Source organism: Hylobates moloch, unplaced genomic scaffold (assembly GCF_009828535.3).
Source record: "Hylobates moloch isolate HMO894 unplaced genomic scaffold, HMol_V3 SCAFFOLD_9, whole genome shotgun sequence".
NCBI classification, from domain to species: Eukaryota; Metazoa; Chordata; class Mammalia; order Primates; family Hylobatidae; genus Hylobates; species Hylobates moloch.
In genome coordinates, this window is record NW_026652284.1 from 29650831 (window position 1) to 29665759 (window position 14929).

General features: G+C 38.6%; 1 protein-coding gene across 2 annotated transcripts in view; it reads right to left on the reverse strand.

Moving 5' to 3' along the window:
- XKR9 (XK related 9) overlaps window positions 1-14929 on the reverse strand; it is a 58782-nt gene that overhangs the window by 24301 nt on the left and 19552 nt on the right. For both annotated transcript variants that reach the window (XM_058444192.1, XM_032759591.2), the window contains exon 2: window positions 163-383. In XM_058444192.1, coding sequence (XP_058300175.1) covers window positions 163-259 — 97 coding nt within the window. In that variant the 5' untranslated portion in view covers window positions 260-383. The remainder of the gene's footprint in view (window positions 1-162; window positions 384-14929) is intronic.

Consider the following 14929-nt stretch of genomic DNA (forward strand, 5'->3'; position numbering starts at 1 on the left):
CTGGGCAGATGAATACAGTATACATCTATATACTTTCTGATATTTCAAAAGAATAAATATTTTTTAAAGTATTAAAAATTTCTAAAGTCAGTAAAAGATTTATATAGTTGACATAAGGTCTCAGTGGCATCCATTTAACACAAGGAGTTAAGAAAAACTTACACTGACTGAAATTCGCTTGTCCATGCTCCAGAAGAATGTAGAGTTGAAGAATAAGTTGTGGGCAGCCTTCCAGGTACGTCTCAAATAGTCTGAGCATGCTCAAATCAGTCACTCTATCTATAACTTCTTTATGTAGATCAATTTGTTCTTCCGTGAAGTTACTAGTATTGCTGTCATATTTAAAAGCTGCGTGGTAACCCCTTTTCAAGGCAAACCAATACCTATAAAGTAAACACAAACATTTCTCTTTAGTTTTATATTCTTTATAACATGTCTGTTAATACACATAATAATTTGGAAAAAGGAATATGTGTTTTAAGTACACAATTTTTCCACAAACTCTCTCTACTACAGATTTCTTGGGAACATCTCATAGTGGCTTTATTGAGATTCAGACCCTGTAAACCTTTATTATATGTTTGATGTGCCAGTTGTGTGCTAGTTCTATTAAGTATACATAATCTCATTTCATCTTTACAATAATTACATGAGAAAAGTAGACATTATTCCATTTGACAGATGGAAAAACTAAAGCTGAGAAAGATAGAGTGATGTGCTGAAAGTTAACACAGATAGTAAGGGGTAGACACGGGGTCCAAACCCAGATCTTATTATTTCCAGTCTTAACCACTACTCTCTGAAAGATAAACTGCAATTTTCCATTCATGCAATTTATCTGAACTACAACACAGATAATTTCCCTTATGAGAATATCAAAGTTGAAGATGAGATTGAATCTTCCTTAAATGTAATCTAGAAAACAATTACTCAATACCTACAAGGTGCTAGGCTCTTCGACCATTACCATCCCAGAAAATATATAAAACTTCAAAGACTCTTGAAATATCCCTGCTCAGGCTCTTCTTTTGAAAGAATTTTAAAGTGAACACAAGTTATCATCCCGTAGATAAAATCGATAACAAAAAAAATTGAAACATTTATTTAGAAGAAATCTGAGGCTAGCAGTAAGGCAACCAGAATTCTACCCCCAAAGCTTATCAAAAGTCTTTATCTATGTCTCGGTTTCCTTACATATAAAATAAAGGCAGTGATATATGCCCTGTTTCAACCTGTTCCTTCTGCCAACGTTTCCCATTTCGGTAAATGGCAATAACATTCACCATATTGCTCAGACCAAAAATGTGGGAATAATTCCAACTCCTCTTTTTTCATGCACTATAAAAATTCCTCAGCGAGTTCGCTTGGCTCTTGGTTCTAACTTCAAATATATCCAGAATCTAAACACTTCTTACCACTTCCACTACTACCACCCTTGTTTAAGCAGCCAACTCTCTGGCCTGGATTCTTTCAACAGCCTCATAATTGGTCTCTCTGATTCTACTCTTGCTCCCCATATAAGCCATTCCCTACACAGCATTCAGATTAAACTTTTTAAACATAATTCAGATGTCACTCCTCATTGGGGTAGAAAATGTTCCAATGATTTCCATCAAACTTAGAATGAAATCCAAAGTCCTTACCATATGTTACAAGGCCCTCCATGATCTACCTCCCACACATGCTACCACCACAACTACCTTTCCATCTCATTTCTCTCCCACTTCCAGTATGGCCTCCTTGCTGTTTTTCTCAACTTAAGGGCCTGTGTCTTTGTTAATTCCTCTGTCTGGAACTCTCCTAAACTCCATATATTTTCAGTTTGCTCCTTAACTTCATTCAGGTCTCTACTCAAATATTACTTACTTATAGTTGCCTTCCAGATCATACCACCTAAAGTAGTACCCTCTACCACATTCTATCTCTTTACCCCATATTATTTTTCTTCGAAGTACTTATCACCACCTAGCACATTATTTATTTTGCTTTATTATCTTTACCTTCTCACAAGAGTGTAATCTACATGAAAGGACAGACTTTGTTTTGTTCATTGCTATAACCTAAACAACTAGAACAGTATCGGCACATAATAGGTGCTCAAGAAATATTTACTGAAGTAATAAATGAAAGCTCATGACATTTTTTTCCATAAAGATAAATAGATGGTAGATATGAAAGGACTTTGGAAAGCTGAAAGTAAAACACAAATATAAAGTATTCCCATTGTAAATAAGATAAATATATGGATATGCAAAGATTCTTTGTCTGGCAAAAAGGAGCATATTTTTACCATCACAGTTCTGGAATAACATTCCATGATGAAGGCATGGTCTCTACCCACAATGACCTCACAACCCAATGGGAGGGCCAAGCCTATAAACTACTAGCTGCAGTATAAGGAAGAAAAAAAATAGTCATTCATTAGAAAGGCAAATGCTGAGCTGTTAAGTACAGAAGAAAAAAAAATGATTAATACCGCCCAGGATTTACTAGCAAGATTTCTAAGAAAAGTTGTGTTTTAGCCTTTTCTGAGTATCTGACATAGTAGAGAGTATGTGATTCCTGTTCTTGAAGTGGTTTATAATCCAATAGGGTAGATACTATTGAAAAACTTGAGAAATTCACAAGTATAAACATACCCAGAGCATAATTATTACACGCAGCAGAAATTGAGAGAGGTAGCAGAGCAAAGTAGTTAAGAATGCAGACTCTAATAATGCCAGAATGCTGTGGTTCAAATTCTTGCTCCACTACTTCCTGGTTTAATCTCTCTGTGCTTCGGTTTCCTCATCCGGAAAATAGGGCCAATCATCATACCTCCCTCACTGGGTTGATGTGAGAATTAAATGAGTTAATATATGTAAAATGCTTAACCTGACACATGTTAAGTGTCCGTTAAAAACAAAACAGATAGTGCTGCCTATAAATGTACACATTTTAATTTCCAGTGTTTTAGGTAGAAATATTTTCTAATTCTGAAACAATCAATGGCAAATATATACAAAGTTCTGCTTATCCGAGGGTAATTTCATGGAAAAAGGAATAGGAATATAATTTTTAATCAATAGGACACAGTTTCACTTTTTTATTTATTTATTTATTTTTATTTTTATTTTTTTTTTTTTGAGATGGAGTCTCCCTTTGTCGCCCAGGCTGGAGTGCAGTGGCACAATCTCTGCTCACTGCAAGCTCCACCTTCCGGGTTCACACCATTCTCCTGCCTCAGCCTCCCAAGTAGCTGGGACTACAGGTGCCCGCCACCATGCCCAGCTAATTTTTTGTATTTTTAGTAGAGGTGGGGTTTCACTGTGTTAGCCAGGATGGTCTCGAACTCCTGACCTCGTGATCCACCCACCTCGGCCTCCCAAAGTGCTGGGATTACAGGCGTGAGCCACCATGCCCAGCCTGTTGCACTTTTATGAAACAAATGATGAATAGGCCAAAAAAAGGAAAAACAGAGAGGGCTTTCTTAACATAGTGTATTCCCATATTTTTATCCCTATATCTTCTTTTATTTGAAATAAAAAGCCACCAGCTTCCAGTAATGATGAATTACATCATATCAGGCTGACTCCTCTACTGATTACAAATACAAATTCCAGACAAAATATAAAAGAAAACAAGGCAGAAAAGACCAACAAAAGTAGGATTGGTGAACATGAAGATAGGTGCAATAGATTAAATGTCTGTGTTACCTCAAAATTCATATGTTGAAACCTAATCCCCAATGTGATGGTATTTGAGGTGGAGAACCTTTGCAAGATGATAAAATGAATGGCATTAGTGCACTTATAAAAAAGGCCCTAGAGAGTTGTCCTGCCCATCCACCATGTGAGAACACCACAAGAAGGCACCATCTATGACACCAAATCTTCCAGCACCTTGCTCTTGGATTTCCCAGCCACCAGAACTGAGAAATAAATTTTTGTTGTTTAAAACCTGTATTTTGTTTTATAGCCACCTCACTAGACTAACACTCAAGAGACTTAAGACCTCGCTAGACTAAGACTAAGGGTCAAGAGAAATCACCCAAACTAAAGCACAAAGGGGAAAAATTTCAGAGAAAAAACAATGAACAAAACAACAATAACAGGTAAAATTGAAGTCCTAGAAGAAAAGAGAGAGGGGCAAAAAAAAAAAAACTTGGCAAAATATTAACCCAAAACATTTGTTACGTTTGATCAAAACCAGTAACATACAGACTCAAAAAGCTCAATGAATCCATGCAAAATAAATACCCAAACACCATACATAGGCACATCTTACTCAAATTGCTGAAAATCAAATGTAAAAAGAAAGCCTGAAAAATAGACAGAGAAAAAAGACATATTCTTCATAGGGAAACAATGAGAATGTTGGCTGACTTCTCACCAGAAACAACAAAAGCCAGAAAACAACCATATCAATAATTACACTAAATGTAAATGGATTAAACAGTCCAATTAAAAGAGATTATCAAACAGGATTTTTAAAAAGCAAGATACAAATTCATGTGTTTTGGAAGAGACTCTCTTTAAACATAAAGACTCAGATAGTTTGAAAGGAAATCACCAAATAAAAAACTTCATATGGCTATATTACTATCCCAGACAAAATAGACTTCAAATCAAGGAATACTACCAGAGATAAAGAGGATCAACATGTCATAATAATATAAGAATAAATTCATCATGAATACATAATATTTTAAAATCTGTATGCACCTAATGGATCTTTAAGGTACACAAAGCAAAAATTATCAAAGTAAAGTGAGAAAAAGATAAATCCGCATTCTCAGTTGAGGATTTTATCACCCCTCAGTAATTGAAAGGAAAAGGAGACCTTAAAAATATCAGTAAGGATATTGATAATTTAACATTATCTGCCTAATCGACCTAATTGACATTTATAGAACATTACATTCAATAACTGAAAATTAGAAATTCTTTTCAAATGCACATGGAATATTTACCAAGTTAGACTACATGCTGGGCTATAAAAACAAGTCTTAATAAATGTAAAAAGACTGTAATCCTATGAAGTATGTTATTATAATAAAATAAGTGAGAAATCAATAACCAACATATTTTTTAAATCCCCAAAGATTTGGAGACTGAGGTAAAATTTATCCTAAAGTTTTATAAATATTGAACCCTAATAAGTTTGAACATGACTACATGACCTCTCTCTAAGGAGTTTTAAATTGAAAAATAGGTAAGAAGGAGAGTTCAACTATTTAATGCCCATTTAACTCCATACAAAGGCCTAAGAATCTATGGAAGGAGGGAGATTCAACTCCCATTATATTCATTTTTATATAAACTTTTTATATGTACTAAAAAGAGCAAAAGCCATTTCCACATTTTAAATAATTAAAATGCCTTTCATATATCCATCAAAAGAAAACTCTCCTTTGGCAGAGAGAGGTTTTTATCACAAATCACACATCAAATAGAAATGCAAAACTATCATTTAATTTATATTCTGGAAAATGAAACATACTACTCCACAGACCCCTGAACAGTAATGGCATACATAGTAGCAAGAGGCATACATACCTAATAAGTAATTCATATTGATATTCCTTGTCTTTCATCTACCAACACAAATTCAATTTTTCTATTCCTTAGGGAAACAAATCCACAATTCAACAAATCTCAGGTTTTGCAATACTTAGCCTGGACAAACCTTTGGATAACTTGGCCCATTTTTATGAACTGTTCTAATTTTTACTCATTTCTCACTATCTATCTCAGTATTCTGCCACTTCCTGAACTAAAAATATACAAAGAGAAAGGAAAAGGGTGGGGATGTGAAGTGGCCAAGATGGCTGACTAGAAGCAGTTAGTGTGTCTGGCTCTAGGAGAGAAACAGAAGGGGCAAGTAAATACAACATCTTCGAATGAAACATCCAGGCACTCACATTGGAATTAATCCAGGAAACAACCTGACCTACAGAGAACAAAGAAAAACAAAGCAGGACAACGGCCACCTGGGAACAACACAGAGCCAGTGGATTCTCCCCAACCTAGTGAAGTGGTGAGTCAAAGAGCAACCCAGGGAAATCACGCTTCTCCCACAGATCTTTGCAACCCTCAGGTCAGATCTTGTGAACCCACTCCACCAGGGCCTTCGGTCTTCAGTCTGACAGACAGAGCTATGGAGAGTCTCAGCAGAGCAGCCACTCAGGCATGCATGGAGACCCTGGAGGCTTAGATACTAGGGCTTTCCAGCAAAAGTAGCTGCAGCTACAGCAAAGGATGTTAGACTCCTGTACATACCCCTAGAAAAGAGGCTGAATCTACGGGGCTGAACAGCAACAGCCCACAGGCCCCATTTCCACAGCACCTCACAAGTTAAGACCCACTTACTTGGAATTCTAGCCAGCTACCAATAGCAGCATTGCACCTCCCTAAGAAGGCACTCCTGGGAGGAGGGGTGGGCTGCCATCTTTGCTATTCAGGCACCTTAGCCATTCTAGCCTTCAGGCTTTGGAGAGTCTTGAGTCCACCCAAGGCAGAAGGGATTCCCACAGCACAGCACAGCCGCTCTATCAAAACATGGCCAGACTGCTGCTTTAAGCAGGTACCTGATCCCATTCTTTTTCACTGGGCAGGACCTCCCAACCAGGGCCTCCAGCCACCCCCAACAAAGCTTTCCAGCTGACACAGATCTGAATTCCCCCTAGACAGAGGGGCAGGCCACCATCTTTGTTGTTTGGGCAACTTAGCCATTCCAGTCTTTGGGCTTCAGAGTGTCTGAGGCAACCAGGGGCTGAAGTGGACACAGCACAGCTGCTCTACTAAAATGTGGCCAGACTGTTTTAAGTGGGTGCCAATCCTGTTCCTGCTCACTGGATGAGACCTCGCAAACACGGTCTCCAGCCACTTCCCACAGGTGCCTTTAAGCTGGCAACAGCTTTGCTGTTTCACAGCCTTCACTGGTAACACCTCCAGGTTCTGGAAAATCTGAGGTGACTAGGACTGGACCGGGCCCCAAGCATACCACAGCAGCCCTACAGAAAAGTGCCCAGACTGTTACATGGGTACCCATTCCCATATCTCCTCACTGGGCAGGTCCTCCAGCCCTGGGCCTCCAACCACCCCCTGCCAGAGCTACCGAGCCAGTACCAACTCAGTAACTCCATAGACAGAGCCTCTGGGGGCAACTGAAAGCCTCTTTGCCACTGCCTCTGCAGTGGGACATGCCTTGCCACCTTCAGACTAACAAAGGAGCAAAGATTCCAAGTGTCTTATCCACACCTCCAGTGAGCTGCTGTCAACCTAAGGAGAAGAGGCCAACCAATTTCCCACAAGTCCCCCATACCCTACATAGCTTGTCACCAGACAGAAAACCCCTGGCTTGGACCCACACCACAAACCCTCCATCTTGGACTGACTGCACTGAGCAGTTGCTGACCTGCATCTCTCTAGGGTGGATCCCCCAGGAGTCAAGCAAATGACCCTTGGCCACAACCACTACTATGATCTTTTCCTCTGCTGCCTCTAACCTGGAGAAGGCAAATAAACACTAAGACTGTCCCAGAGCTGCAGTGGGCAGCCCAGGAGTGACAAGTTGTGACCTACAGCCAGCACTCAAGGGAGAGAGGAAGGAACCTACATTTTCGGAGCACTGACAGGGAACACAGCTGCAACTGTGAGGAAACATAGGGAAGCCACACAACCAAGCAAAAGTCTACCAACTGACTGATAAGCCTAAATGTCATCTGCTGGATCATACCCCCAAAGCTTCAACACCAAAAATATCTCACTAATATACCCCCACTGAAACCAGAGACAAGAAGTCAGCTTCAAATAAAGACCCTACACAAAGCCTCAACCAAGTGAAAACATCCAGAAAAGAAGTCGATTGACTATACTCAATCTGCACTGCAGTTAAAGAAATACCCACATGCAGAGATGAGAAAGAGCCAATACAAGAACTCTAGTAACTCAAATCCTGAGTGTCATCAAAAAGCTAATCTACCATGATCAAGTAGGTTTCACCCCTGGGATGCAAGGTTGATTCAACATATGAAAACCAATAAATGTGAATCATCACATAAACAGAACTAAAGACAAAAACCACACAATCATCTCAACAGATGTGGAAATGGCTTTTGATAAAACTGAACATTCTTTCATGTTAAAAACTCTCAATAACCTAGGTATTGAAGAAACATACCTCAAAATAATAAGAGCCATGGCCAGGCGTGGTGGCTCACGCTCGTAATCCAAGCACTTTGGGAGGCTATGGCAGGCAGATCACCCGAGGTCGGAAGTTTGAGACCACCCTGGCCAACATGGTGAAACCCAGTCTCTACTGAAAATACAAAAAATTAGCCAGATGTGGTGGTGGGCACCTGTATCCAAGCTACTCGGGAGGCTGAAGCAGGAGAATTGCTAGAACCTGGGAGGTGGAGGTTGCAGTAAGCCAAGATCGCACCATTGCACTCCAGCCTGGGCAACAAGAGCAAAACTCTGTCTCAAAAAATAAGAATAATAATAAGAGCCATCTATGAGAAATGCACAGCCAACATCATACCAAATGGGCAAAAGCTGGAAGCATTCCCCTTGAAAACTGGTACAAGACAAGGATGCCCTCTCTCTCCACTTCTATTCAACATAGTATTGGAAGTCCTAGCCAGAGCCATGAGTCAGGAGAAAAAAAAATAAAGGGCATCCAAATAGTAAGAGAGGGAGTCAAACTATCTCTGTTTGCAGATGACATGATTCTATATCTAGAAAACCCCAGTGTCTTGGCCCAAAAGCTCCTTCAGCTGATAAACAACTTCAGCAAAGTTGCAGGATATAAAATCAATGTACAAAACTCACTAGCATTCCTGTGCACCAACAACAACCAAACTGAGAGCCAAATAAGAAAGGCAATCCCATTCACAGTTGCCACCAAAAAAATAAAAAATAAAACACCTAGGAATACAGCTAACCAGGGATGTAAAAAAATCTCTACAGTGAGAATGACAAAACACTGCTCAAAGAAATCAAAGAAGACACAAGCAAATGAAAAAACATCCCGTCATCATAAATAGGAAGAATCAATATCATTAAAATGGCTATAATGCCCAATGCTATACCTGTTAAACTACCAATGACATTCCTCACAAAACTAGAAAAAATTATTTAAAATTTATATGGAACCAAAAAAGAGCCCAAATAGTCAAGGCAATCCTAAGCAAAAAGAACAAAGCTGGAGGCATCATGTTATTCGACTCCAAACTATACTACAGGGCTATAGTGACCAAAGCAATATGGTACTAGTACAAAAACAGACACACAGACCAATGGAACAGAATAACCATTTTTTGAGCCCAAAAAATGGCCGCATATCTTTGACTATCTGATCGTTGACAAAGCTGACAAAAACAAGCAAATGGGAAAAAAAAAATCCCTATTCAATAAATAGTGCTAGAATAACTGACTAGCCATATACAGAAGATTGAAGTTGGACCTCTTCCTTACACCATATACAAAAATCAACTGAATACAGATTAAAGACTTAAATGTAAAACCCAAAGCTGTAAAATACTCTGAAAGACAACCTAGGCAATACCATCCTGGATCTAGGAACAGGCAAAGATTTCATGATGAAGACACCAAAAGCAATTGCAACAAAAGCAAAAATTGACAAATGGGATCTAACTAAATTTAAAAGCTTCTGTACAGCAAAAGAAACTATCAACAGAGTAAACAAACAACCTACAAAATGGGAGAAAGAATTTGCAAACTGTGCATGTGACAAAGGTCTAATATCCAGTATCTATAAGGAACTTAAACAACTTTACAAGAGAAAAACAAGCAACCACATTAAAAAGTGGGCAAAGGACATGAACAGACCCTTCTCAAAAGAAGACATACATGTGGCAAACAAGCTTATGGCAAAAGCTCAATACCACTGATCATTAGAGAAATGCAAATGAAAACCACAATGAAATACCATCTCATGCCAGTCAGAATGGCTATTACTAAAAAGTCAAAAAATAACAGATGCTGGCGAGGTTGTGGAGAAAAAGGAACCCTCATACACTGTTGGTGGGAGTGTAAATTAGTTCAACCATTGAGGAACTGTATGACAATTCCTCAAAGAGTTAAAAGAACTACTATTGGATCCAGCAATTCCATTACTAGGTATATACCCAGAGCATTCTGCCATAAAGACACATACACACAAGTGTTCATTGCAGCACTGTTAACAATAGCAAAGACACAGGATCACCTAAATACCAATCAATGACAGACTGGATAAAGAAAATGTGGTATATATACACCATGGAATATTATGCAGCCATAAGAAAAACAAGATCATGTCTTTTGCCAGAACACGGAAGGAGCTGGAGGCTATCATCCTTAGCAAACTAACGTAAGAATAGAAAACCAAATACTCCATGTTCTCATTTACAAGTGGGAGCTGGCCAGGTGCAGTGGCTCATGCCTGTAATCCCAACACTTTGGGAGGCCGAGGTGGGCTGACTGCCTGAGCTCAGGGGTTCGACGCCAGCCTGGGCAACATGGTGAGACCCCCCACCCCCATCTCTACTAAATACAAAAAAAAAAAAAAAAAAAAAACTAGCTGGGCATAGCACCGTGTGCCTGTAGTCCCAGCCACTCGGGAGACTGAGGCAGGAGAAAGAATTGCTCCAACCTGGGAGGCGGAGGTTGCAGTGATCCAAGATCGCACCACTGCACTCCAGCCTGGCGACAGAGTGAGACTCTATCTCCAAAAATATAAAAAAACAAGTGGGAGCTAAAGTGTAAGAACTTATGAACACAAAGAAGAAAACAACAGACACTGACAGGCATCTACTTGAGGGGGAGGGTGGAAGGAGGGAGAGAAACAGAAAAGATAACTATTTGGTACTGAGCTTAATACCTGAGTGATATAATAATATGTAATAACAAACCCCCATGACACGTGTTTATCTATGTAACAAACCTTCACATGTACCCCTGAACCTAAAACAAAAATTCTTAAAAAGAAAAACAAAGAAAGAAAAACAAAAAAAGAGTAAAGTGTTTGTTTATCTATCTGGCATCTTCCACTAATGCCCAACCTAATTCAATTTTCTTCTTCTTCTCTTTTAAATAGGCAAAATATTTAAATAATTCAAAAAATTAGAAAGTTATAAGTGAGAAAACTCTATCCTACTCCTATAACCCACTATCCAGCTTTTACCCTCCCCCATGACCACAGGAATTCAGTTATTAGTTTCATGTGTACCCATCTAGAGTTTCTTCATGCAGATACAAGCAAACATAAATATATATTAGTTTTCACCATCTTTTGTTACACAGATTGTGGCATACTATACCTCCTGTCTGTACCTTGTCTTTTCACCCAAAATAAGTCCTGGATATCTTTTCATTTCAGTATATAAAGTACTTTTTCATGCTTTATGATAGTTATGTACTATGCCATTGCACAGTGTATTACAAACTCCATCAAAAGACACTAAAATTGTTTTCAATATTTTTCTATTACAAACAATGCTACAATTAAAAATTGTGTGCATATGTCACTTTACATGTATGCAAGTATGATAAATTTCTAGAAGAGGAAGCTCTGGGGCTAATATACATATTATATATATATAATACACATGTATGTAAAATACATATATAATACATATACATAAAATACATATAATACATATATATAAAATACATATATATAATACATATATATAAAATACATATATATATATATTTGCAATATGGTCAAGCTTCTTTCCACAGAAATTATAGCAATCCATACTCTGATGAACAAGGTATGAAAGTATGTTTTCCCACACTTTACCAAGAGAGTATATAGTCATTCAGATTTTTGTCAATCTAGTAAATGAGGAATAATATCTCAATGTAGTTTTAATTGGAATTTTTCATGAACGAGGCTTAGCATCTTTTATACAACTTAAGGCCTATTTGTATTTCCTTTTCTATGAACTATCCTTATTCTCTTCCCATTTTTCTATTGGGTAGATGGTCTTTTACTTTTTGATTTCCAGAAGCTCTTTAAATATCAGAGGACTAGCCCTTTTTCTGTTATAAGTTTACAATTCTTTTTCCCTGTTAATATTGTTTTTCTTTGTTATGCTTTTGTTGTGTGCGTTGGGATTTTTGCTTTTGTTTATTAGCATACATTTTTATAGTCAAATCTACAATTGTTATAGCTTCTGGATTTTGAGACATGGTTACAAAGGCTTTCCCCATTTCAGTTATAAAGGAATTCTCCGATGTTTCCTTTTATAGTATTTTACATTAAATATTTGATTCATTAGAAATTTATCCTGCTATCTGGTATCCTACCTAGAAGTATAACATGTATCTTAAAGTATCCCAACTTTATAAATTAACGAAGTTTTTACTGTTTTCATGCTGCACATACTGGCTATTGCTTCCCTTTTTTTTTTCCAATCAATTTCAAAAAAAAAAAAAGGACAGGCGCGGTGGCTCACACCTGTAATCCCAGCACTTTGGGAGGCCAAGGCGGGCGGCTCACGAGGTCAGGAGATCAAGATCATCCTGGCTAACATGGTGAAACCCGTCTCTACTAAAAATACAAAAAATTAGCCAGGCATGGTGGCGGGCGCCTGTAGTCCCAGCTACTTAGGATGCTGAGGCAGGAGAATGGTGTGAACTTGGGAGGCGGAGCTTGCAGTGAGCAGAGATCGCACCACTGCACTCCAGCCTGGGTAACAGAGCAAGACTCCATCTCAAAAAAAAAAAATGTGGTCTGTGTATTCATATGCTATACAGAGAAAAACTCGTTTATTGCCCTTGTGGTTTGGATGGGTGACGGGGAGAACTCTTGCAGAATATCCTTTCAAACTTTCTCCTGGCTTGGAAGAATTAGAACCCATATTTTGTCACATCAAAAACTGTGACACGCCAAAGACACACACAATATTTCACATTTCTCCCAGGGTCTACCTCTATGTTTCTACTAATATACTTCTGAAGATTTGACCACCACTTCCACAGAATGAAGATTTCATCTCCACAGAAGAGACCTCTTTTCTAGATCATGTGCCATGGTAGGGCATAGCCTAAGACTGACCTTTGTGTGAAAACTATTATCGCCAATTAAAATTTACATATTTTGTTTTCTTCTAAATGGCTACCCAGTTTCCCCAACACTTAAAGCAACTAAGCATAAAATCAGTAAAACTGTACAATATCTGAATGGCACTATCAACTACACTCATTAAATTTCACTTACAGAATACCAGAACAACTGCAGAAACATGTATGTTTCAAGTGTACATAAACATTCATAAAGATGGACCACGTTAGACAATAAAACAAGTCTGAATAAATTTCAAAAGATTGAAATCATAAGAGTATGTTATCTGAACGCAAAAGAATTAATTAAAAATCAACATTAAAATAACTACAAAAGACCCAAATATTTGAAAAAACATTTAATAGTCTAACCCTTTAGTAAAAGACAAAATCACAAGGAAGCTAAAAAATATTTTGAACTCGACTGGGCACAGTGGCTCATGCTTGTAATCCCAGCACTTTGGGAGGCCAAGACAGGAGGATCACTTGAGGCCAGGAGTTCGAGACCAGCCTGGGCAACATACTGAGACCCCCATCTGCACAAAAAAATAAAAAATTAGCCAGACCTGATGGCACATGCCTGTAATGCTAGCAACTCAGGTGGCTCAGGAAGATCACCTGAGCCCAGGAGTTCGAGGTTATAATGAGCTATGATGATCCTGTCTCTATTTAGAAAGAAGAGAGAGAAAGAGAAAGAGAGAGAGAGAGAAAGAGAGAGAGAGAGAAAGAAAAGAAAAGAAAAGAAAAGAAAAGAAAAGAAAAGAAAGAGAGAAAGAGAGGGAGGAAAGAAAGAAATCCTGTCATTTTCATTTGCAACAATGTGGATGAAACTGAAGAACATTATGTTAAGTGAAAAAAGCCAGGCCAGGCACAGAAAGACAAATTTTACATGTTCTCACTCATACATTGGAGCTAAAAATTGAAACAAACTCATGGAGATAGAGAGTAGAATAATAGTTACCAGAGTCTGGGAAGGGTAACAGGGAGTCAGGCAGAAGTGGGGATGGTTAATGGGTACATAAATGTAGTTATAATGAATAGGCTCTAGCATTTGATAACATAACAGAGTGATTAAAGTCAACGATAATTTACTGTGTATTTTTAAATAACTAAGAATGAAATTGGAACGTTCCTAACACAAAGAAAAAATAAATACTTGAGGTGATAAATATTCCAATTACCCTTATGTGATTATCACACATTATGTATGTCTGTATCAAAACATTACATGTACTCCATAAATATATACACCTATTATGTACCCATAATAATTAAAACTGAAAAAAAAATTTAAAAGAAGCCAAAGAGGAAAAAACACCTAAAGGAGTAAAGGTAAAAATTACATTCACTTTCTCCTCAGAAACCATTCAAGCAAGAAGAGAATGGATTTGAGAGGCCGAAGGAGATGGATCACTTGAGCCTAAGAGTTCAAAACCAGCCTGGGCAACATGGTAAAACCCTGTCTCTACGAAAAATACAAAAATTAGCCAGGCGTGGTGGCACATGCCCGTAGTCCCAGCTACTCAGGAGGCTAAGGAAGGAGAATTGTTTGAACCTGGGAGGAGGAGGTTGCAGTGAGCCAAGATCGGGCCATTGCACTCCAGCCTGGGCAAAAGAGCAAGAATCCATCGGCGCGGTGGCTCACGCTTGTAATCCCAGCACTTTGGGAGGCCGAGGAGGGCGGATCACGAGATCAGGAGATCGAGACCACGGTGAAACCCCGTCTCTACTAAAAAATATAAAAAATTAGCCGGGCGTGGTGGCGGGCGCCTGTAGTCCCAGCTACTCGGAGAGGCTGAGGCAGGAGAATGGCGTGAACCCGGGAGGCAGAGCTTGCAGTGAGCCGAGATCGCGCCACTGCACTCCAGCCTGGG